This window comes from Pinus tabuliformis, chromosome 5_1 (assembly GCF_031772625.1).
Source record: "Pinus tabuliformis cultivar Carrire ecotype Pingquan chromosome 5_1, CPIR1, whole genome shotgun sequence".
NCBI lineage: Eukaryota > Viridiplantae > Streptophyta > Pinopsida > Pinales > Pinaceae > Pinus > Pinus tabuliformis.
In genome coordinates this window covers 193802008-193827255 of record NC_142305.1, presented here as the reverse complement: position 1 = coordinate 193827255, position 25248 = coordinate 193802008, and the positions used below count along the sequence as shown (strand labels likewise).

Here is a 25248-nt window from a genome sequence, read left to right as displayed (position 1 = left end):
ATTATGAAGTTGAAACTAATACAACAAAACTAACTAATTCAACAACAGATCGGGCCATCAGGGAAGGAGGTGTTAGGCAAGTGTATGAAGTCACCTACATTGGGGGCCTATGAACACTTCAGAGTGGTAGGGTGGTGCTTGGGCGAGTTGTGGCTCACTAGGGTGTTGAGATATCCATTCAATTGATTACTGAAGAAACTAAGGCATTGGGGCGTCCTTCCAATGGGGACTAGAGAATAATGTTTTTCTAGAATTCTAGGAAGTTATTGTTTTCATTTCAGTTGGGGCTGAAGATTAAAAAAAATATTAGAAAAGCGCTTGGTAGTTTTTGACCTGGAGGGGGTTTTCAGCCTAAAATCCTTGTGCTTACTGTGTTATTTTATTTATTGTTATTACTGCATAAACATTAATAATAATTGAATATTAGCTAATGCTCTGAAAAGATTTAAAAGCGCTAATTGTTAAGGAACATTGATTCACCCACCCCACCCCCCCAAGTGTTTCCAACAATTGGAATCAAAGTTTGGTTTCTTCAATAGCAGTCTAACAACTGAAAGGAAATCATGGAGTATGCTAAGAACATAGTTCATTTGTTCAATGAAAATAACTATGCACTTCGAAGTGGAAGAATGCAAGTTCATTTGCTGGTGCAAGGATACGAAGTATGGGAAATCGTTGACAAAGGCTTCACACCAACCCAAGATGAACAAGGTAGGAAAAATATGGTATATGATGGAAAGGCTAAAGATCTTATTATCAGTGGGCTTATCGAATCTGTTTATCTTAATATATTGAGTTGCAAAACTGCTAAAGAGGTATTGGGCAAGCTTGAAAATATATATGTAGGTGACTCAAAGGTGAATGAAGCAAAGCTTCAAATTTTCAAGGCAAATTTGAGCAACCCAAAATGAGGGAAGATGAAGATATTAACCAAGTTGATTCATGACTTGGTCGGTTCGGCAACAAACTGGTCGGACTGACTGAGCCCGATATAAACCAATCTGACTCGTAAGCAGAATAAAGATTTAAAGAAAAAAAAGGGAAGAGTGTGAACTCCATTTTTTTTTGTTTTACTAAAGCCTAGCCCCTCTACCACGCCTATAAAGGTAACCCAACCCCCTCATATTTCCTTGCAGCTATCACCATTGCATTTGTGTGGAGTTTGTGAGTAGTTGGACTTGGTTTTTTTAGCAACATTGAGAAATTGGTTTTTGGAGCAACATTTTCCATTGTGTAGTTGGTTTTTGGAGAAGCGATAGTATTGTTTTGTTGTAGAAGCCAATTTTAGAGTCTCCTTGGTTATGTGTTTTTGTTCTAATCTCCATATAAAACATAATAAATGTATTGGGCAGTGCACTAGGTTTCATTTTGATATAATAGATATATTCATGAGCATATTTTGATCATATTTTGTCTTCTCTCTATTACTCTAATGTTTTCAGTTTGGAAACATGAATGAAAATCTTTAAAAATATGTTTTTCATTAAAAACTAAATATTTAATGTACTTTTTTATAAAGATAGAGCCATTGGAATCAACTAGTCCAAGACGATACCAAGTCGGAGTCTGAGTTAGAGTTAACCCTCAGCAGGATACGAATCTGAGTCTGAGTTTTAAAACATTGGTCCATGGTACACTGTATGGTTGACTGATTGACTAAAGTGGATTTCTATTCGAAAGATTGGGCCAACTAAGATGGCCCCAACTAGTTCAACAATTACCTACTATGTTTAAAAGTTACATATGGTGTAATGTATAAATACTTGGGGTTAATTTTGATTATCAAAGTTGACCGTATTTACAGAATATATATTACCAAAAAAAAATAGATCGTCACACACAAGTACATATAGATGATCTCTCGAGGCGCAAACCTATTTTTTGAGTGCAAAGCTTGATGAAAGGTTCGTAGCTCGAGAGATTTGATCCCTCTCGGCACTTGATAGATGTGGTGTTAAAATGGATCTAGGCTGGTTTTCAGTCGTGTGCAGTCATACAAAATTTGCTAAACATCTAATTATTTTGATCATTTTAAATATGCTAAATATGTCTAAGATTAATTTGGTCAATTTAATTTAAAATTTGCTTAGTTATCTCAATTTGTTGAGATGAAAGACTGTTAGTAACTTGAATGATGAAAAATGAGGAAATACAAATTTTGAGTGCAAAGTGTCAATGTAACAATTTTGATATATAGAAAATGTGAATACTAAGATATAGTCAATTACAAACAATAATCTGAAACTATTTTCTTCTACTGTTCCTATTGTCACACTTATTAGTTTTTCCATTTTCTCATATCAGTCATATGAAAAGATTAGTTGGAATCATAGGCCATTCAAATATTTAACTCGAGCTATTGTAATAAACGACATACCTTGTCTCTATTTCTCTCCAATATCAATAGTAGTTTTCTCGAAATTCAATCATTGTGACTTTAGGGTGTTAAACCCCAAATAATTTTCAATGGTAGTTATTTTCTATTACCGAGTTTAAATGCAAAGTAATTAACAATGTTGAATGATGGAAAATGGGAATAATAAGAATATACCAAATTATAAATATTTTATAGTTTCAAGAAGCAAACATTTTATTTAGGATGAAAATTCAAGTATTGTATTTATGGTTAAATATTTTTTATGTGCTTACACTGAGAAAGAATGTATATGTTTTGGGGGGAGAGACAAAGGGATAGAGACATATATGGGGGGGAAGGAGCAGAGAGAGAAGAAGAGAGAGGCAAAGACATGGAGGGAGAAAGAGATATAGATATGGAGAGAGAAATGTTAGAGAGAGAGAGAGAAGAGGAAAAGATATATATATATATATATATATGGAGAGAGAGTGTGTTTGTTTAGGGGCTGAGATAGAGAGATAAAGAAAGAGAGACAATGGGAGATATAGATATAGATGGAGGAGCTAGAGATGTGCTTACACTGAAATCAATGCACACTACTAATCTAATTACTTTGAAATTAATGAAATCAGAAATCAACATCTACACTAAAATCAATATATCTAGTGCAAAACAACAAATAGGTTTAGAAATCAACATCTATACTGAAATCAATGCATTTAGTGGAAGCAGTCAAATAGGATTAGAAATCAATATCTACACTGAAACCAATGAATCTAATGCAAGCAATCAAATATGAGTAGAAATCAACATCTATGCTAAAATCAATGCATCTAGTGCAAACGATCAAATAGGATTAGAAATCAATATCTACACTAAAGCCAATGCATCTTGTGCAAGCAATCAAATAAGAGTAGAAATCAACATCAACACTGAAATCAATACATCTAGTGTAAGGTATTATATAGAATTAAATCGATATCTACATTGAAATCAATGCATATAGTGCATCTGATCAAATAGGATTAGAAATCAACAATCACATTGAAAATCTTAAATATTCATGACTTTCTAGATCTAACTTCTATGTCTGTATTTGTCTTTGTGAGACTCTTTCTTCTTCCCTCTCTCCACTTTCCATTATGTGTCTACTTCCCTCCCCCTCTCTTTCTCTCTCTTCCCCTCCCTCTCCTCTGTCTCATTCTATCTACCTCTCCCTAACTTTCTCTATCTTTCTCTTCTTTCCTCTGCCCCCCTCCTATCTATATTTATACCTCCCTCCATCTCTCCTTATTTGTCTCTCTATCTCAACCCCCTAAACATATGTCACGCACTCTCTCTCTCTCTCCCCATATCTATCTATCTATATATCTATCTCTCCCTCTTCCTTTCCCTCTCTATCTCTTCCCCTTCTCTCTCTCTCTGACTCTCCATCTCTCCCTTGTCACTCCCTCTCCACCTTTCTCTCTCTATGTCTTTCTTCCCCTTCCAACTCTATCTCTCTCTCCCCCTCTCTCTCAAGTCCTCTCTCTCCCCTTCACAACATAAAATAATGTAAACTTTGAATACCACATTATATGTTATTGTCCATTTTGTGATACCCCTATAAACAATATTTTCAACAATTTTACTCAAGTATTTAGTGAAAGCTAATTTGTTTAAATAAAAATAATTTCAAAGTTACATAACCTTTTAATTAAAAGCAAAAACCCATGAACAACCGTCAACAGAAAATAACCATGGGGCTGTTACAACTCTGCCATTGTAGCATATAAATTGATATATTCAAAATCTCAGCTAGCACAATTAAAAGCAAAAACCCATGAACAACCCTCAATAGAAAATAACCATGGAACTGTTACAACTCTGCAATTGTAGCATATAAATTGATGTATTCAAAATCCTAGCTAGCACAATTAAAAGCAAAAACCCATGAACAACCGTCAATGGAAAATAACCATGGAGCTGTTACAACTCTGCAATTGTAGCATATAAATTGATATATTCAAAATCCTGTCTAGCACTGTCGCTTATTTTGAATCATTCTTATGTGGTGGATATTGAAGCAATACCAATTGATTCAATTTTGAAAAATCTAATTCTACCTTATTCACCTATTTGTAGTTTAAGAATCATGAATTGATTGTTTTTATAATTTTTCCCAAAACAAAATTCATAATAACATGAATTTAGCCTTGGTATTGAATCAGTAAGTTTGAATAAATAATAACATGAATTTAGCCTTGGTATTGAATCACTAAGTTTGAATAAAAAGTTGACATACAACTTCTAGTCCAAAACTCCAAAATTATATAATAGGCCAGAAATTTTTTAACTAACCTTCGACACTTAATTTCCTCATTTATCAATTTAAATTATAACTCTTAATTTTCTCATTTTATCATTTTAAATTCGAATAGCCTACCTTCTTGCAACTGGATAAACTTCCTTCGTAAATACTCAATAATACAAAATTCCATGAGATTGGGTTTTTAACTAAACCACAACGATTTGAGCAACACATTTTTCACATGAACGCTTCAGGCCAGACTACAAGAATACCGATAACATGTCACGTTGCTGTTTAAAAGTAATCGACCAAATTCCCGCAAAGCTACAACTTGCTTCATTTATCTCGCAACACAATAATGTCAGCACCATTTCTTTTTTGGATGCGAGAAATCTTCTTCACGACGGCAGCAAATGATGCCTTGTCCTGTATTACGAAAGGAACAAAAAGAACATATCAGATCTTAGACTTCTTCGATAGCCCCCTGTACCATGCTTTTAAAATTTGTAGTTCACATAAACAAAGAATTTATGCAATTGGATACACAAGTGTCAGCATTCATATCACTAATTGTTTACATATCGGTAGATTAAAAATCAGACCATGGAAAGCAGATTATGCACTAAAGAATCTAGTCTATAAACCTGGATACCTAAAACTGAAAACACCAATAAGAAGAGTCCCCTGCACCATGCTTTGACAATTTGTAATTCACACAAATAAAGAAACTATACAATTGGATATACATATTACAAACGTCAGAATCCATCTCACTAATTGTGTACATATGGGTAGTGTCTGTTAAAAATCAGACCATGGAAATCAGATTATGCACTATAGAATCTAGCCTACAAACATAGACACCTAAAACTAAAAACACCAATAAGAAGACCAAGCATGCTAATGAACTCTCACAACCACATTGTTGATTTTTGTATTAAATCCTGAAAAACAGTAAACTAAATGCTATAGCTCAGAACTAAACTCCCAAACCACAACAGAAGCGTTCCCTGCTTCTTTATGGACTTGGAATAAGAGACGGTACAATGAATCTTGACACATGATCTGTAAATAGTATTCTTATGGCCCATCAATATCTTCAACATGGATGCTCTGCAGAACTAAAAATGTTTAACATCTCCGAGAGTTGCCCAACGTTGGGGAGCAAGCCCACTGTCTTTGCAGTGCTCTTGGAAGAGCACTTTGTTTCAAATGTCAGTAATAATCATACTCTCTTCCTAATTTCAAACCCACCGCATACGAGAAGCAATTAATAACAAGATGCAACCAACGATTTCTATCAAACTAAAAAGAACATACTTCTTATTGCTCTCTTCTAAATAGAAAAGGCATGCTCTGCTTGTTTTTAATAACAAGACAACAGCACCAAACACAGTAAACATTTCCAGTCAAGAATTGATGAAAATCCCTGTCTGTGAGAGATCCTTGTTAATTCTTGAAAACCCAGCTACAGATTTGATGTTCAACAAATATTCACAGAACAGAAATGAAAGATGCTTCCTAAACTGATTTGTAACAGCAAAATCTATGGTTCTTAACTAGCATAAACAGCAGAAGCAAAACTCACAAAGCCAAACACACATAAAAGAATGACATAGATATACCCTGGAAACCCCAGTGTGGGGAAAACCAGCAAACGATGGGCTTCAATTCAGCTTTAGAAATTTAGTTTACAGCAGATCTTTACAACAGAAAATTGCTACAGCAATTTGTCCCAGCAAATCTAAGTCAAATCGACCCCTACACAGCACTGTACATCCCAGCAGTACAGCCCAGCAAATCAGCCTCTGTGCCCAACGAATTCCGGCCTGTACAACCCAGGAAACTCATGGTTGTATGGCCCCTTTTTCTTAACCTGCTCACTGATCTGATCTTGCCTGTATGCTACCCTAGTGTCTTGACCTGCTCTTTGCTGCTTTGACTGTCAAAACGTTCTTTCCAGCTGAATGGCCAAGCATGCCAATCGAATGATCTCCTCAACAGCTCGAACTCCTTTCATAAAGTGCTTAACACTAATCTCTAAATAGATGGATGGCTGAGATTTCATCTCATCTCTTGAGATCAAGGGATATAACTTAATGTGTCGTTGACCATTTCATTTTTCCAAAAAGGTGGCCAGTAAGTCAAATAATTAAATTAAATTGTTGTCTAAAGTCCTGAATTAGGGAATTAATTAAATAATCATTATAGGAGTTATCTGAGGTGGTTGGCTGTTTAGGAATTTCACTGCAGTTGACCGCAAGAGCCACAGGGCCGAAGTTTTACTGCAAGCTGACTGTTTGACCAACATTGATCTCTGAGCATTTTGGTTAGTTTAACCAACATTGACTTACTGCTGCTTTGACCAGGTTTTGACCAGTATTTGGATCTGTACTTGGCACAGATTTCTAGATAAATTGGATTTGTAAACCTTGCTAAAGAATGATTCCTCCTAAAGATAAGTTGTTGGGTTTTCTCGATTTCTAGATAAATTGGATTTGTAAACATTGCTAAAGAATGATTCCTCCGAAAGATAAGTTGTTGGGTTTTCTCCCAAGGTTGGGTTTCCCATGGTAAAAATATTGTCTCTATTGGGTGTGGTTTTCTTTCTATGATCCTTACTGCTTCTGCTACATTTACTGCTGATATTTTGTGTATAAGTACTCAATGATATCAGTGGCATGGAATAAGTTGATTGAAGATCATTGGGTAGTAATTATCAGATCAGAAAATTGTTTTCTACTGCTCACCTTGTAGAAAATACAACATAAAGTAGGGTCCATTGCCTCTGACCTGGAGGTGTCAATCTTCTTCCAATTGGTCACAAGTGGCATGGACATGGTTCTGCAATCCTACATCCTAAATCACTTCAAGATCTCAACTATGTACTTCCCTTACCCAAGGAAGATCTCTTCCTCTTTATGCCACACCTCCAAACTTTGAAAGTAATGCATCAAACCCAAATCCTCATCTCAAACTCTGATGCTAGGTCTCTCTTGCAGTTCGCTATGAGCCTCTCCGATCCTGTGAGAAACAAGTCATCAACATACAACCCCAGTATGAGAGGTTCTCCCCTCACCTGAATGTAATACAGGTTCAGGTCTGCCTCACTCTTGGTGAAGCCCACACTCTACAAGTAGTTGTCAATCTTGGGATACCATGCTCTAGGAGCCTGCTTGAGCCCATATAACACTTTCCTTAATTTGCAGAGGTGGGAATCCCTCTCATGTACCTCAAAACCCTCTGGCTGCTCAATGTAAATCTCTTCCTCAACAACACAATTGAAGAAGGTCGTCTTTACGACCATTTGGTGAATCCTCCATCACATCTCCATTGCAATAGAGATAATAGCCCTGAAGGATCAATGTTACACTAACCAGACCGGAATTCGCAGAACAGATAGGTACGACCGATTTAGGCCCAAACCGGTTCGGTTAGGGCTTTGGAACTGGAATATGCTAGTTTGGTACCAAACTGACCTATTTCACCAAACCAATCAGTTTAGGACCGGTTCCATGAAGTCCATCCCTACGCAGCCCAACTTAAAAAATTTCGAACTTTTTTTTTTTGGGTTTTCTCACTTCTAATTTGTCCCTAGGCCCCCCTAAACCTATTTAAACACACATGCACCGTCTTTTTCACTGACATGTAGTTGGCTACTACTTATATCCTATGTAATTTTGGATTTAATTGCTTATAAGTTAACTTTTTTCATTCATTACTAATTAGAAAAGCTTAAACAAATATTCGAAATTGATTGATGAAAACATTTTGGTTTTTTGAACTATGAATGTACCATTACACTACGAATTTTGAGGCAGATGGGGAGGTACTAGGGGGGCTGTATAAATGCATTTAGTGCATGGCCCCAGATCCCAAGACTCAAGATCAGATTCATAAGAAGTTCTTGAGTTTCAATGAGTACCGGTACTTTTAGCATTTCTATGGCTATACGAAATAGAGCAAGGGATTTCCTTTAGCATTTCTATGGCTATACGAAATAGAGCAAGGAATCCCCTAGGTAAGAATTGTTAAAATTTGCAAATTATTATATTTTTTTTAACACATGGTGAATCGGTAACTGCCAAGCCTAATTTATGGGAGATCCAGGATCAATCCTTGTAGCTGTCTGTATAACACCAAGAGTACATCCAACTACCTGCAAGTCGGATATTCTAAGATCCTATGATTTTAGCAAGAGCAAACTCACATGCCACCAAGGCAGGGGTGGGGAATCTATTCCTTGAGCCGCCACCACAGCAGGTCATTGTACTCAATGAGTTTTGAACTGCGGTCTCTTGAGCTTTGCCCAAGTAGACTTACAGCTAAACCACACATCACGGTACAAATTATTATATTACTAATTGTAATTTGCAATCATTCAATCCCAGTTTCAAAGTCATTTGCTATTACTTCTTTGCCTTCCACCCTTTTTGTAGCCTATTGGTGGCAAATGCCACCCATTGCAAAAATTTGCAATTCGAATATTGATCCAAACATGTAGTGCTTTAGGGTCTGAGCTGAATTGGAGTGTGTTTGAGCATATACACACTAAGAAGAGGAATCGTTTGGAGCAAAAGCAGTTGAATGACATGGTCTATGTTTAGTACAACCTTAGGTTGAGGCATAACCAATTGTTGAACAAAACCCTTGAATCAAGCAACAACCTTGGGTGACTTTAATCCAACATCAGAATGTATTATGGAGAGTTAGGCACCAACATTTGACAATGAAGACCTTTCTTGGTTGGACTTGGACCCACCTCCACAAGTTGTAGAGGAAAATATATCACAAGTACCACCTTCAGGGCCAAGGAAATCAAGTCATAATCCCATTGCAGACTTGGAGGCTACTCATTCTGCAGACGAGGATGAGGAGGAGGATGATTCTGATGATGAAAATTAGCACTTGTAGTTGTAGTAGTGTAGTATCATGCTATTTTAGACTATAGAATCCATTTAGATCCTGCTTCTTGATGTATTTTGGTTCAGTGATGTTTTGCACTAAGTGTTATTTTGGTTATATGCACTATTGCTTGCTATATAAATGAGAAAGTTTGCGTATAAATGATTTGGATTCATATGGATGAACATGAATATATATGTTTTTCTTTAAAATTTGAATATTTTGTGTTTTTGGTAAACTAGTTTTTTGGTTCAGTTTCGACCGACTCTCAATCCACAAGGTTTTATGGTTCAGTCACTGGTTCGATTCCAATAACATTATGATGGATGAACATGTTGAATTTTTCATAGAGAAATCTTATCTCATATGATCATCTTATGCCACATGATCATTAAGCAATTATACATAGAAAATCTCAACAACAATGCAATAATGATATTAAGATCATAAAGAGATAGCCAAGCATAAAAAGAGAAATTTTTCACCTGGGAAACCTAAACTAGGGAGAAAACCCAACAATCTTTTCTAGGATAAATTCTTTAGTTCAACAAGTTTACAATGTGATTTTCATAAGTCAATCTATGTCAACTTCGAGAGAAACTCAATGCTTGTTAAAACAGACCTCATAACTTCAATCTAGGCAGCATATCTAGTCTAATTCCTATAGGGCTTCAGCCCTTCCATAGATATAAGATAACAGTACTTCTAGGGCTCCAACCCTTCATAGATGCATGTTAACAGATCTTCATAGGGCTTTGTCTCTTCCATAGAAGTAAGGGAAAATCTGAGGCTTTTCGGCCTCCTACAAGCAGAACCTCAGCCTCTTATTTCTTTTCAACATCAGACAGAGAAACAACTTGATGACTTGCTCTTTATTCGTCCAACAGAGAAGTATAACACTTATAACTCGTCCTTTCTATATGACCCGTGGTTTCCTTGCTAATATTCACACTTGAGAGAGAAAGAATATGAGTTGTGTGTGTACAAATGAGGAGATCGATTGCCCTTTTATAGTGATTAAGGGTGTTTCCACAAGGAAAAGACCTTTGTGGCTCAAATACACTCAAAGATGCTGAAGACATATTGCTCCAAGGGGAACATTTTGTGAAAGTAAGAAGTCGAATAGGTACCAAGGGTACTTAGCTACTATGAGTACTATTGTTCAATCTAAGCCATGTACATTCTCACAAAGCCCTTAGGGAAGGTCAAATTCTTAGCCTTCCGAGAGAGAGCTTTGGGAGCTCCTGGTGTACTTCTTGGAGCTATGAACGACCATAGGGTGAGTGGTTCACCTTCCCCTATTAGTGCGCTATGTACAAGGTGAGTGGTTCACCTTCCCCTGTGATACCCCATGATGGTAGACATGTGTGTAGGGTTAGTGGTTTACCTTGCCCTACGATTGACATATGCATAGGATGAGTGGTTCACCTTCTCCTATGGCATATGAGCAAGATGAGCGATTCACCTTCTCCTGTTGATGTCCCAACAGACATCATACCCATGTAGTCCGGGACTCCTGGGAAGTACCTCTCATATGGCCAATGAGTTGGGAAAAGTGGATAGGGACCATAGCACTACCAATGGACGCATCATGTACTATCGTACTCCCATGTCTATGATGCATGGTGTTCAACAACTTGAGCTGGGATCAATTGAGATTCTACTTCTAAACTGACTTTTGTCAATGGAGAGTGGTAAGGTATTGTGACTCACTCGCGATCTATTCTTCTTCATTATTACATCATGGTTCAATAAAGCAAAGATGATACATGACAACAGGATGGCATGATGATCGATGACGACAAATGGATTGGCAGATGGAATTCTCCCTAGTTGAGAGGGAGTGTTAAAATTGGCAACTAGGGCTAAATTCCACCTTGGGACACCTCATTTGATGGAGATGATGATTGCATTAAATTCCTCTTTTCGAGAGGACCAAAATTGTTTAGGCCGACCACATCAACATGTAGGCTCAAGAAGCCCAATGGACGTGTCTCTTCACCCACAGTGAATTGTATAAATACAAGTGACCTCACACCTCATTTGGCATCATCATCACTCACACATTCTTCTCTCTCCTCTCATTGGTTCGTACAGCTATTGGGCAGCTCCTCTCTCTCACACGTGGCAAGAAGGATGAGTTTTCTGGGCTGAGTTGCAGGACCGAAAATTACAGGCAACAAACGAAGTTTGACCAGCATTGACCAAGGGGTTGTTGACTAGCTTTGACTGCCATTTTTGGAGGATCTTTTTTGTCTCTTTAGGCCGCATTTCTGCGCACAGAAATCGAGGGAATCTAGGCAGCTAGGATACCAGAAACGGCTGCCTGAAGGGCCAAAACGCCGTTTTACGTTTTGGATACGTATCCACCCCAGAAACGGCAAAAAACGGCCAAAAAACGTTTTGGGTGATTTGGAAACGTTTTGTTTTTTTTTCTAGCCGTTTTTTAGGCGTTTTCCTGAAAAAACCCTCTCCGTTTTAAAAAAACCAATACGTTTCAGCAAATTGCAAACTGCTATGCAATAAAGGACATGGATTGTTAAGGATGTGCTTTGGTCTTTTAGACATGAAAATTGGAAAGTACTATGTAAAAACTTAAAAGGCACATGAATTATCGAGAATGAGCTTTGGTCTGTTAGACCCAGAAATTGGAAACGCTTGTAGTTTTAAAAATCTGTTATTAAGATAGGACACTGTACAGTACAAGAACATGATCTGAAAGTAGTTTATGAAATGGCCCTCTGAAGATTTTAATGGATTGGTCACTGAAATGGGAAGAAGAGCTATGAAAGCACCCCAGATATCTTAAAGGTTATTTCAAAATTTTAAATTTTGAGATCAGTGCAACAATGCTTTGAAATGGCTCAAACATCCATGAAGAGGGAAATAGTTCATTTTGTTTTAGTAATAAATACATAGGCAAACCTGGATTAACAATGCTGGAATCAAAGGATTCCATGGCTTCATTCCATTATATCATAAAAGGACAAAGAATCAGAGGTTTTGCCATTTGGCATTATCTTCATCTTGGAAGTTGGAACATAGTTGACATGATACAGGCAGACACAAGCAAGACTGCCTCCCTTGGCTTTTAAGTTTTTACTGGAACTGTTTTGGTCTAGCACAAGATAGATTCAAAAAACGCAAGACTGATATCAAATATTACCCACAGTTCTTCCAAACAAATCCTCAGCCACCAATAACAGAGGTCTTGGGCAGCTTGAATGGCACAACAAGATGGGACTAAACCCCCTTTTTAGTAGCATATTGAACTCCAAAAATAGATTGGAACTGGGTCCTCAAAAGGACAAAACTCAGCCCATTTAAAATGGCAGAACTCAGCCCACAAAGCAGCGAACTCGACTAGCAAGTAATAAGAGGTAAACTCGGCCCAGATAACAAGATATATTTAGCTAGCAAAAAAGGAACCCTTGGCTTGATATGAGAAGGTAATCTCTGCCTCTTTGGAAAGTGAACACTGAAAACGTTGCTTCAATATGGCATATGTTGAAACTTGAATTGATGATGATAGATCATAGATGATACAGATAATTTAGATTCTGAAATATGAATGGTAATATGAATTTTTTATTTTTAATATATATATATATATATATATATATATATATATATATATATATATATTATGTGCCGTTTCCTGCCGTATCGTATCCAGATTTTTTGAAAATTTGCTGTATCCGTTTCAAACCCCGTACCCGTATCCGTTTTCTGGTAACTTAGCTAGGCAATTTGACTAGCATAGACATCAAGGTTGACTGCAATTACAACAATTTTTCTCTCCTTTGACCAAGTTTGATGAAGTTGTTTTGGGATGACTTTGAACTCTTGATCAAGCCGAGTTTGAGTGGGAAAGACCGAATTGTTTTGAAGATGATTTATTTTCGATTTGACTAGCGTTCACTTTTTGATTAGCGCTGAAGTTTGACTGCAAAAATTGATAGGATTGTTTTGACTTTGAATTGGGCAAGTCAATTTGACTTTTGTACTCTCTCTCTCTACTGAAATTTTGATATAATAATAAATAGAATTGATCAAAGGTTTTTCCCCACATTGAGGTTTTTCCCTGGCATCTGCCAAATATGGTGTCCTCTTGTCTTGGCTTGTCTTCCGCATTTTGTTTCACGTTCTATCTACTTTCACTGTCAATGTGATTAATGGTTAATGTGATTGCTACTGGAAATCTAAATTGAAATTGAAATTGATATTGGGTTGCTTAAGGAACATTAAAGTAATTGTGCTAAGCATAGAACATACCATTGTTAACTAAAATTAACAATTTATCAAACATGCAAGAGAGGGAAACAACTAATCAAATTTGTCACACGGCATGCAAGGGTCAATTAATTTTATCAAAATTACTCCAAGATGAAGCTGCTTAAGATTGTAAAAACTAGAATTGCTAGCTATTATATCACCTTTGGGCACCTATTTACGGTGAGACAAGCATTGGGTGCTATGGTGATGAGTGGTGCATGGGATGACAAGAGCATTGATATAGATGGTGTTAATGTAATGAAGAAGATGGTTATTGATAGTCATTTTTGCTCACAAGTTGGATATATTTTGCAATTCACCACGCCAATTTATCACGTGATCAAGTTTGTGGATTTAGATCAGCTAATAATTGGGGAGTTGTATGAACATATGGATAGCATGTTGGGATAGATTATACATTGATGAGCCTAGAGATGTCAACTTGTATAATTATATTCATTTAGAGGTGGAAAAACAAGGGGAAAAGCTAAACATTTCATACATGCCTTAACATATGTTCATACACATAAATATTATCATGTATCACAACTTTCATCACCAAAACCTAGTGGGGGGACCAAGGGAAAACCACACCAAGATCCAGAGGTTCAAGTTGGTCATATGAAAGCATTGGACAATTCAGTCCCTAATGAGTGTGACACCATACGAACACAGTTGAGCCATTACATCCATTACAATAGTGCCTTAGAACCAACAATGTAATCAAATATCAAGGGAATCTATCTTCTCTTGAGTGGTGGAACATGCATGGCAATGCTACCCCATATCTACAACATTTGGAAACATGGATGCTCTCACAGGTGGTGAACACTTCCGCGGAGAGGTGTTGGAGCACCTACAGTTTCATCCATAACGTCAAATGAAATTGGCTAAATGTAAACTAGGTAGGTAGATAGATGGTTTATGTTCACTACAACTAGTGATTGTCGCCCGATTATTGTAAGGAGGAAAAGACAAATAGAGTCTTGATGGTTTGGGACAAAAATTGGGAGGAGGATAATTTGGAGGATAGAGAGTTGTATTTGGAGTAATCAGAAGATGCACTAATGAATAGTGATGATCATGTTGAATGCCACCCCTATTCAATGCCATGGTGTCCATGTCCAAGACTCCACCTACAGCAGTAGGGTTTTCATCTTCAATTCCGCAACTTCCACTTCTATCTACTTAACTACCACAACATGAAGGCCCGCGCAACAATCGTGTTGGTGTAGGGAGACGAGAATAGTAGATAGACTCACTACTTTATTTGTCATAGACAATAAATTAGTGTTTCGAATTTGGACCTTTCGTCTGCCTACTTCAAGGCGTATATCGCCTATTTTGTAAACAACACTATTTGGTCATGTTGACATTGTTGGATAACCTATTTGAACACTAAGTTAATGATCTAGTATTTAATATATGCTTAAAATTATGTATGTTTGTTTGTAATCACTAGAACCAAGATGATTGATGCTCAAATAATTAATCGATAATGTACTGTGGATGTCATTTCTATTTTCATTGATGAAAAAATATGCATGTTTTCATATATTTTGAAACTAATTTGGCATTCTAGATGTTTCTTTAAATATAAATGAAATAATGTATTTATATATACATAGATATATATAACACACACACACACACACACACACACACACATATATATATATATGAAATTAGCCAAGTAGGATTATCTCAGGTGGTTGGGCAGAATGGTTGTTATCTTCCAACCCGAGTTCAAATACCCACTAGTGACATGATAAGCTATAATGCCTTGATAAATATTGTTGTATTGGCTTCGAGCCTTGTGAACTCTTAGGTGAGTATACCTATGGGCTAGCCTTAAAACCTGAAGGATGAAAAACAATTGGGAAGAGGTATTGTGAGAAGCATTGTGCAAGGGCATTATTGAGTCAACAGAAGTCAGGCAAAGAGCACATTGCTCCAAGGGCTAAAAGAATTGAAACTTATTGGCTTGTGGTGGAGGTAGTAGATTTTTCCCACATGAAACATATCAAGAATACAAGGGCACTGCTCACTTGCCCCTATTGCTTAGCCTTCATAATGAAGGTTGTATTAAAGAAGATAGAGAAGACCCAATATTACAAAACAGAACAATAAGCACTACTAAAGAAGACCCAATATTACAGAACAGAACAAGCACAATGCAAGAATGAACTTGGTTCTGAAGATAGAAGAGGTATCCAATTGTGACAGCATATTCCAAAACCAAATAGAATAAATGTTGAAATCCTTGTCCATTGCAAATGGAGTGAAGTATATCGCTGGCAATGAGTATAGCTTAACTAAACAAGAGGTGGTAAACCAAATTCAAGTGAGAGAGACATAGTAGGAACATAATAAATATCTTTAGAGTACATCTAATTTGGTCTTATTGCTAAGTGTTGAGAAGCCATTATTTTTCTAGTCCTCCTAAGTCTCCCGAAACATATTGAACTCCCCCATTGTCAAGGATTGGTCAAGATATCTACAACCTAGTTATCTATAAGAATGTATTAGATAACCATTGCTCCCTTCTAGACCTTGTCTCTAATGAATCAATACATGATCTCAATATGCTTGGATGGATCATGAAACATTGGATTCTAACCAGTGTTGTGAAAATCGCGATTTTTTCAGCTTGCCGATCAAATCGCGGTTTTTATACGAAAAAATCGCGCTTTTTGGAAAAAAAAATCGTGATTTTTGATTTTCACTGAAAAAATCGTGCGGGGTCTGGGCAACACGATTTTATAATTTTTGTTTTGGTTTTTCAGTTGCTCATTTGGACAGTGGCGTGCGCGGAGGGAAGAGGAGCTCTTGGAGAAGAGGGTTTTTACTATTTAGCCAAATCTAAGTGCTTAGAGGAGAAAATCAAGAGGAGACCACCGATTTCTCCATAGAAACGGTATGAGGATTAATTTTTTTTTTGTTTTCATTGTTTAAAAACATTGTTTTTGTATGTTTTTCATTGTTTTTGGTTGGGAAACTTGGTATGGGCACCATTTTTCTTTTGTTTTCAACTTTTCATTGTTTTTAAAAAAAAATTGTATTTCTTCATTGATTTGGGATGGGTAACTTGGTATGACTATGGGAACCAATTTTTTTTTTGTTTTCATTTTTTTTAAACATTGTTTATGTTTTTTCATTGTTTTTGGCATTTGCCATTTGGTTGGGTAACTTGGGTTTGGATTCTGGAATGGTTGGGTAATTTGTGTTTGAAACTTTGAAGTTTGAACTTTGGAATGGTTGTTTTAGGTCGGGTTATGGGTAACTTGGATTTTCATTGTACAATCATCAATCTAAAAATTAAAAATTAAAATACTAAATTGTAATTTGTAAATTTGTAACAATTAATTTTGTAAATGCTAAATTGTAATGCTAATCTGTATTTTCCCATAGGTTCACAACTGCACCAAAACACCATTCAAGACTTCAAGTTTGCAAATTCAAAGTTCAAAAACAAACATGCCAAGGAAATTGGATCCTTTCTGGGAATATGGTGAACCTAAAGCTCCGAATGATAGACAAAACTTGAGTTGCAAGTTGTGTGGAAAGGAGATATACGGGGGGGTGTACAGGTTGAAGTTTCACCTTGCACAAATCCCTGGACATGATGTGGGGCCCTGTATAAATACAAATGCTGAAATTATCCAAAGAGCCATGAGAGCATTGGAAGAATTAGAGCACACTAGAGAGGCCAAAGAAGAACTCAAAAGGCAACTAAAAAGGTCAGCTGAAGGAAGTGGGCCAAGTGGCACTGGTTCTACTGCAGCATCAGTCAATCTGGTAGCTGCATCATCATTTTTTGTTCCTCGAACCACACCTGGTTCACAACCATCTATCGGTTCAATGCTAAAAAGAACTGATAAAGAACAAGCTGACAGGTTGATGGCAAAATTTCTCCTCTGGAGTGATATTCCTTTCAGCGTTGTAAGGAATAATCCATTTTTCCAACCTACTGTTGATGCTATTGCCAGTGTTGGCCTGGGGTACAAAATCCCTTCTTATCATGATTTCAGAGGCCGGATTCTTCAAAATGAAAAGCGTGACTGCACCTAAAGATTGGAGGATTTTAGGGCATCATGGGCACAAACAGGATGCACTGTTATGTCAGATGGTTAGACTAACCAAAAGGGGAGAACCCTTAAAAACTTCTTGGTTAGTTGTCCCAAGGGGACTATGTTTATCAAATCTGTTGATGCATCTCATCAAATCAAAGATGCAAGAACTTTATGTGATTTGCTGGATGTGTTTATTTTAGAGGTGGGTGAACAACATGTTGTCCAAGTCATAACGGACAATGCTGCAAATTATGTTGCTGCTGGTAGAATGCTTATGGACAGGCATCCTACTTTATTTTGGACACCTTGTGTTGCCCATTGTATTGATTTGATGTTAGAGGACATAGGGAAAATTCCCTTTGTCAATGATATTGTTGACTCATCAAAAAGCATCACAAAATTTATATATAATCATACATCTGTGCTTAGCTTGATGAGAAGATTCACCAACAACAAAGAGTTGGTGCGCCCTGCCATTACATGGTTTGCCACGAATTTCATATCTCTTCAATCCCTCTTGAATTCTATGTGGGATGTGAAGAGAATGTTTCTTTCAGAGGAGTGGCGTGCTTTGTCAATGAGTCGCAAACCAGAAGGAGAGGTCGTATGCAGACTAGTTTCATACCAGGAAGACTTCTGGGCGGGAGTGTAGGAGGTGTGCGCCGTTACTGAACCTTTGGTAAAGGTTCTTCGGTTGGTTGATGGTGAGAAGCCCGCAATGGGCTATTTGTATGAAGCCATGGACAGGGCCAAAGAAGCCATTCAGGCCTAGTATGATGATAAGGGAGATGATGGGTTTTAGAAACAACTCCTTCTATGGGGAGTGATTGATGAGCGATGGAACAACACATTCCATTGTCCCATTCATGCTGCTGGGTTTTTCCTGAACCTTGCATTTTCTTATGCATGTGGGTTTAATTTTGATGATGAGATCATGGATGGATTCTTATCCTGTGTCCAGAAGATGGTGCGATCTCCAGAACAACAGATAGAGATCTCTAAACAAATTGAGACATATAAGATGGCAGGTGGCACATTTGGCTTTGAGATGGCTATCACTGATAGGACGATTAAAATGCCAAGTATTTTTTAGTTTGTAACTTTGTTTCAAATTTCATTGTCTCTTCAAATTCCATTTTTTTTCTTATGTTTATTTAAAATTTTATTTGTAATTTTGTTGTAGATGCATGGTGGAAAATGTATGGTGGCAAGGTACCCCTTTTGCAAAAGCTTGCCATTCGCATCCTCAGCCAAACATGCAGCTCCTCAGGATGTGAGCGCAACTGGAGTGTATTTGAAAAAATACACAACAAGAAGCGCAACAGGTTAACACTTAAACATTTAAAATATTGCAAATTTCCAAATAAATTTTTGAATTCATTAAACAATATTTTTTTATAATATTAATTATTAATTATTATTTCATGATCTTTGTATAGGTTGGAGTCCCAGTGACTTAATGACATGGTCTACGTCTACTACAATCTCCGATTGTGGGTGAGGCAACTTGAGAGGACACCTGATGTGGATGCCATCTCATTGGATGGGATTGACACCACTGCTGCATGGAGGGTTGAGGCCGAGAGGCCTCTCATAGATTCTACTGATGATTGGTTAGTGCAGGATATAGTGGAGGGGGAGGAGGAGGAGGAGCAGGAGGAGGAGTAGGTGGAGGAGGAGGAGGAGGAGGAGGAACAGGAGGAGGAGGTGACACCGCCTGCCCAGGCTACCACTGCCACTCCTATAGCTCCTACTTCTAGTTCTTCAACTTCTAGAGCACATCAGACTCCACTGTCATTTCCACCAGCACGGGCACCAACATCTACATCTAGAGGGAAAGGGAAAGCTGTGGCATTTTCTCGCAAGAGGGGCAGAGGAAATCAATAGGATTAGACTTTCATTTTATTGTATATGACATTATGACATGATGAGATACATTATCATATTTTTTGTTGATATTTTGAGGCTGAGTTGGGACTCAGGAGTCAGGACTTACTATTCAGGACATGATTCAATGTTATGTGTGATTTTAGCACTAGAAATGATATTAAACATCTTATATATTAGTTTTTTATCATATTTATGTGTCAATGTATTTATTTTATGTTGTAGGTGGTTTAGATATTAAAAAATTGAAAAAAAATGAATACTTTTGTACCAAACGATTTTTTCCCGATTTTTCCGTTTTTTTCCGATTCGTTCCCCGTGCCGATTTAATCCCGATTGCGCTTTTGACAACACTGATTCTAACAAAGTTTGATACATCTCTCGTTGTCATTATAAATCTTGATAGTGTCCAAAGTCTAATTGTCAATTCTCCTATAACTTGCAAAGCCAAATAGCTTCACAACTGGAAAATTCTGTTGCCATATACTATACCTTTGTTGACCTGAGTGCCCTTGAAGACTGAGAACCACACCTGAACCCCAAGACCACTTCCTGCTAAACAAAAGAACCACTTGAATCCCAACTAAAGCAACACCCTGAAATGCTTCTCTTGTCAATAACACTATCCACCCAACCAAAATCTATAGATCCATGTAGCTCCAACTCACCATCACCAACATACCTCAAACCAAAATCCATTATGCCCTTCAAGTACCAAAGCATTAGTTTTGCAAGGGTCCAATGAACTTGTCTACACTCCACCATGTATTAGGTCAAGGTGTAATATAAAACAAATGATGTTATTTACCAAATACACGAGGGAAACTATTAACTACCTGTACGCCATGCATCAACCAAATCTGAACCTAAATCAACAAATGACTTTAGATTTGATTCCATATGAATATCCATCATTTGAATATCTTCAAAATCTCAAATTCACACTTGCCTTGTCATATAAAAGCCCCACCTGGACTCAACCACACCTCCCAACCCCAAAAGAGTCAGTGAGCCAATCTCCTTCATATCAAATTCACTAACCAACTCTTCCTTACACCATGTAATGAGTTTCTTTGAAATACCTATAAATATAAAGATCACCTACATACATGACTAAAACAGAGAAATTATAATCAGCAACAAAATAGTAAAGATTGGAATATGCCTATATTTTGGTGAAACCCAAGCCTGAAAGATCCTCTTTGATCATGTAGTACCCTTCATTTGATGCTTATTTTAATCCATAAAGGGCCTAGCCTCCATTTGTATGCCTTCCTCCTGTTCCTAAAGTTTGTTGAAGGTTTTCGTGTTAGAGATCATATGTTTGGAGGCTCCACTATCCACACACCATCCAACACTAGACACGGTGTTAAAGGAAAGGCATGAGACCATGGAGAAGTATGTCTCAAGCTTGGATGAAAGCTAATCCACTTCGCCTTCTTCTCATGACACTGAGAAGGATAGTAACCACACTTCCAACACTTGAAACACCTGATGTAGCTCCTTCCCCTTACTAGAGGAACCCAAATATTCTTTCTTTCCTTAGTGACCCTTCCCATGTCCTCCTTTCTTGCTACCCTACTTCATCTTGCTAATGATGACAAAAATTTGCTCCTCCTCCATACCTACAACACTCTCCAGTCTCCTCTCCCCTTGGGCAAAGTTCTCCTATCACTTCTCAAAGGTGGAAATCTTTTCTCATGCACAAACCCCTCGAACAAAACACTATCAAGGGGATGCGAACCCATTCAAACCTGAGTGCTAGATCTTTACTCTTAACCTCATCCTCAATTGTTGCAAACTAATCATGCAGATCAATAATCTTCATCAGGCGACTATGGTATCTGTCTTGTTCATCCACACGGCTCTAAGCTTACTCAACAGCAGCATCACCTGATTGATGTTCTCACTCTGATATAGAGTGCCTTGAGCATTAAACATCTCCTTATCCATGGCATTTTCAGCAATGTTAAGGATCGAGTAATCCTCCACCTGTCATTCTTATGTTGACCCAAATTCAAGACTTTGAAAAAATTCAAAGAAGCTCTAAGTAATACTGCAAAAATCAATTTGATTATAACTTGATTAGGAAGATAACATCATAGCTCTAAGATTTGTTCTTCAATACCAACCTCTCTCCCAATCTAATCAATCTTTAAGACCAATCAAATCGCAGTTCATGCTCCTCCAACATTTTTACCCGACACTTCCACAGGAAGAAGTTCAGAGGAATCTGTTTTTGTATCTAACACTAAATGTAGCCATACTGCTGTTCGTGGAACACACTGCTAGACAAAACAGAACAGCAACCTAAAATTAACCTATCAAAAATCTGCAGTGCTTTTCTCAAGCATGGATCTAGGGGCCCTCACCCCTGAAGCCTCACTCCCTATCCCAGGTAGAAGACCTCCTATCCATATATAGATTCATAGAAGGCTTCAGCAAATACACTAATAACATATCAAAAATCACACGATGGTAAGCAGATTTTGCAGCCTATAATCTAGCAGAAAGTCCTATATAACTGAAAACATTAATTAAAATTATAGCCATAGAGTACTAACCTACAAACACACTGATGATAATAAGTACAACAAACATGCTAATCTGAACTCTCAAAACAGCATCATTGATATTTGTATTCAATCCTAGAAACAGTAAACTAAATGTTGTAGCTCAAAATTAAACACTCGAACCACCGCGATGGTGCAACCTGTTTTTCCTTTACAGACTAGGAAGAAGAGAGGGTACAATAAATCTGGACAGATGCACAGCAGTGCCTCAATGAAGAATATCAAACCTATCATCAGAGCACCTTCCTCACATGGATAGAAGAGCAAAATAAAGTGCACCTCTACTGGAGATGATCTAAGGCAACCAAGCATGCATCCTCCTAGAGAGATGTGCCAAGCATGTCATCTAAACCCTTCATGCATCCTCCTAGAGAGATGTGCCAAGCATGCCATCTAAACCCTTACTGCTAAATAAAGAAAAGTGGCTAAACTGGAAATAAACTTAGGGTGACAAATCCATGCATAAACTTAAACAGTAAACTAAATAAAGCGTAACTCAAAATTACAGCTTAACTACTAAATAAAGAAAAGCATATAAACTGGAAATGATCTTTGGATGGCACATGCATGCTTAAACTTTAGCATGCATGTGCTCCCCATCTCGACGCCCCCCCGATACATGTTCCCACACTCTCATTACTGCTATACAGAACAACTGAATGATGGCAACTGTTGCTGTTGTCTATTCTGCTGAAAGAAGGGTGTAGTAGCTGGAAGACAGTCCAAGCCACACAGGTAAAGCTAACAGTGTCATGAGCCTATGATGACATAATCAAGAGGGCTTAAAATGAAAGTGCAGCCTTATTTCAACCATTGCTTTGTTTAAAAGTAAACTTTTTAATGAAAGGTGGCATGAATATGTAATACATACATCCGGGGTCTTAAGTCTGGGCAAAAATTTTGCTACAAGTTCCTTGGTTGTGACTGGAGCCGTTTGCCGTAAAGCAGTCCGTATTTCTTCCTCTGTCACTGCTCCTGTTGCTTGTGCACCAACAGCCTTGTTAGAGGCTGGTGGTGCCTGCTTTGCAGAAGATGAAACCTTTTTTGATGGTTTACTTTCCTCTTTAACAGTGGATGGTGCAGTGGACTTTGAATCCTGTCAACAAAAAAGAGAGTTCAAAATAGATCAGGCATTATTGCAAAAAGGATGGTGCAGTGAACTTTGAATCCTTTCACAAACAAAGAAAGTTCAAATAGATCAGGTATTATAGCAAAAAGGCATCTATTGATTCTCAAATGAGCAAAAATCACAGGGAAAAGCTCCAAAGGCACTCCCAAAGTTATGAATCTTGCCAACATAATCACTTACCTCTGTTTTCAATTTCTTTGTAGATCTAGCTCCACTTGATTTTACATCATCGCTGCCAGACTTCCTTTTTCCTTTCTGCGATTTTGCTGTGGTTGGTGTGGCATTGGAAGATGCTGAAGTCTTTTCTTTAGTGAGAGTGGTCTCTATAGGCTCCTCTTTTGGAATGTCTTTCTGCTTAGGGGCCAAGACTGGCGAAAGACCTATCTCATCATCTACCTGCCCCACAAAAATAAATGATGAAAGAAATATCAGTCAGTACAACCTAAATAAACATGGGAAGAAGCAATAACTCTGCACAGAAGTCATTACATACCAGATAAAGCACAACATTTTCATCGTTCAGTGTTTGAAATTTCGAGATGTTCCAAAATGAAAATTTAAGCTAGTCAATTCACCATATGGATGAGTGCTTGGGCAATCCAATCTAAAGTTTGGTTGTTAGGCAGCCAAAGATGGATTGCCTAGGAAGCAAAACAAGGATTATGTAACTATATTCTTTATCCTGCAGGTTTAGCACATTAATTATCTCTGTTGATGAGTGATCGGAGAAACCAGATTAAGCATTCAAAGGCAAAAATCATTTTATGACTAGATGAATATGTTTTGAGGAAATTTCTCATCAAATAATGAAAATATCCAGTAAAAATGCTATAATTCCATTCTCCTCCCCAATTTATTTTGAAATCTGTGCTCACTTTTGGTGGCTTTTATTGAATAAACCCAGTGCTGTCATGGAAGTACTGTCTTACAAACATGGGAGTAACTTCTCAAGAGTCAAGACCATAATATGTTTCATCTTCCAAATGCTGTTTCAATATATTTTGTATTGTGAATGTTTATAAATACTCTCTGGCAACAAATGACTCAAGGAGTTACACTAGTGTGCTGAAAATGCAAATACGTGGTTTACACTCCGTAACGCAAAACAGCATTTGCCCCCATTGCAGAAAAGTTAAAAACAAGCATCATTTCATTATTTGAGATTTATTTTTGCAAAGTCATGGTTGCAAAGATAGACATGACTTTCTATTTTTAGAAATTCGCTTTAGAAAGGTCATAAACGAAATTTTATTCAAAGGAAATTCATCTCACTGCTGCCAATTTTCAACAATATGCTTTAGCATTATGTTCCAATATTGCAAACATCCAAATCAGGATAAAATTGGAAAGGGTGAGGAAAACCAAAATATCATAAAAATCGTGAAAATATCGTCAAAATTAAGATACCACCAAAAATCAGTAAAATTTGGCAAACATCGGCTATGGCAGCCAAAAAATCACGATTTTGCAATTTTTTTGCCATAGGATTCCGGATATTTGCAACATTGGTATTAACTGCATATGAATTTTCCATATCAACCTTTCAAATATAATGTCTTCGTCGAATTAATTGGCCAAGGGAGGGCGTAGTAGGCTATTTAACCCATTGTTGCGAAAATCGCGATTTTATCAGAAAATCGCGATTTTTTGAGTTTTTTTACGCAAATTTTTTTCACAAAAAATCGTGATAACTAGAAAAAATCACAATTTTTACAAAAAAAATCACGATTTTTGGGAAAAAATCTTTGGTAAATATATAT

At 37.2% G+C, this 25248-nt stretch overlaps 1 protein-coding gene across 1 annotated transcript in view; it reads right to left on the bottom strand.

The window, feature by feature from the left end:
• Window positions 1-4618: 4618 nt before the first annotated feature.
• LOC149164058 (transcription initiation factor IIF subunit alpha-like) overlaps window positions 4619-25248 on the bottom strand; it is a 31355-nt gene continuing 10725 nt past the window's right edge. Inside the window, exons 7-9 of the mRNA XM_089431943.1 lie at window positions 23669-23884; window positions 23231-23455; window positions 4619-5072 (exon numbers count right to left, since the gene is read on the bottom strand). Coding sequence (XP_089288069.1) covers window positions 4983-5072; window positions 23231-23455; window positions 23669-23884 — 531 coding nt within the window. The 3' untranslated portion in view covers window positions 4619-4982. The remainder of the gene's footprint in view (window positions 5073-23230; window positions 23456-23668; window positions 23885-25248) is intronic.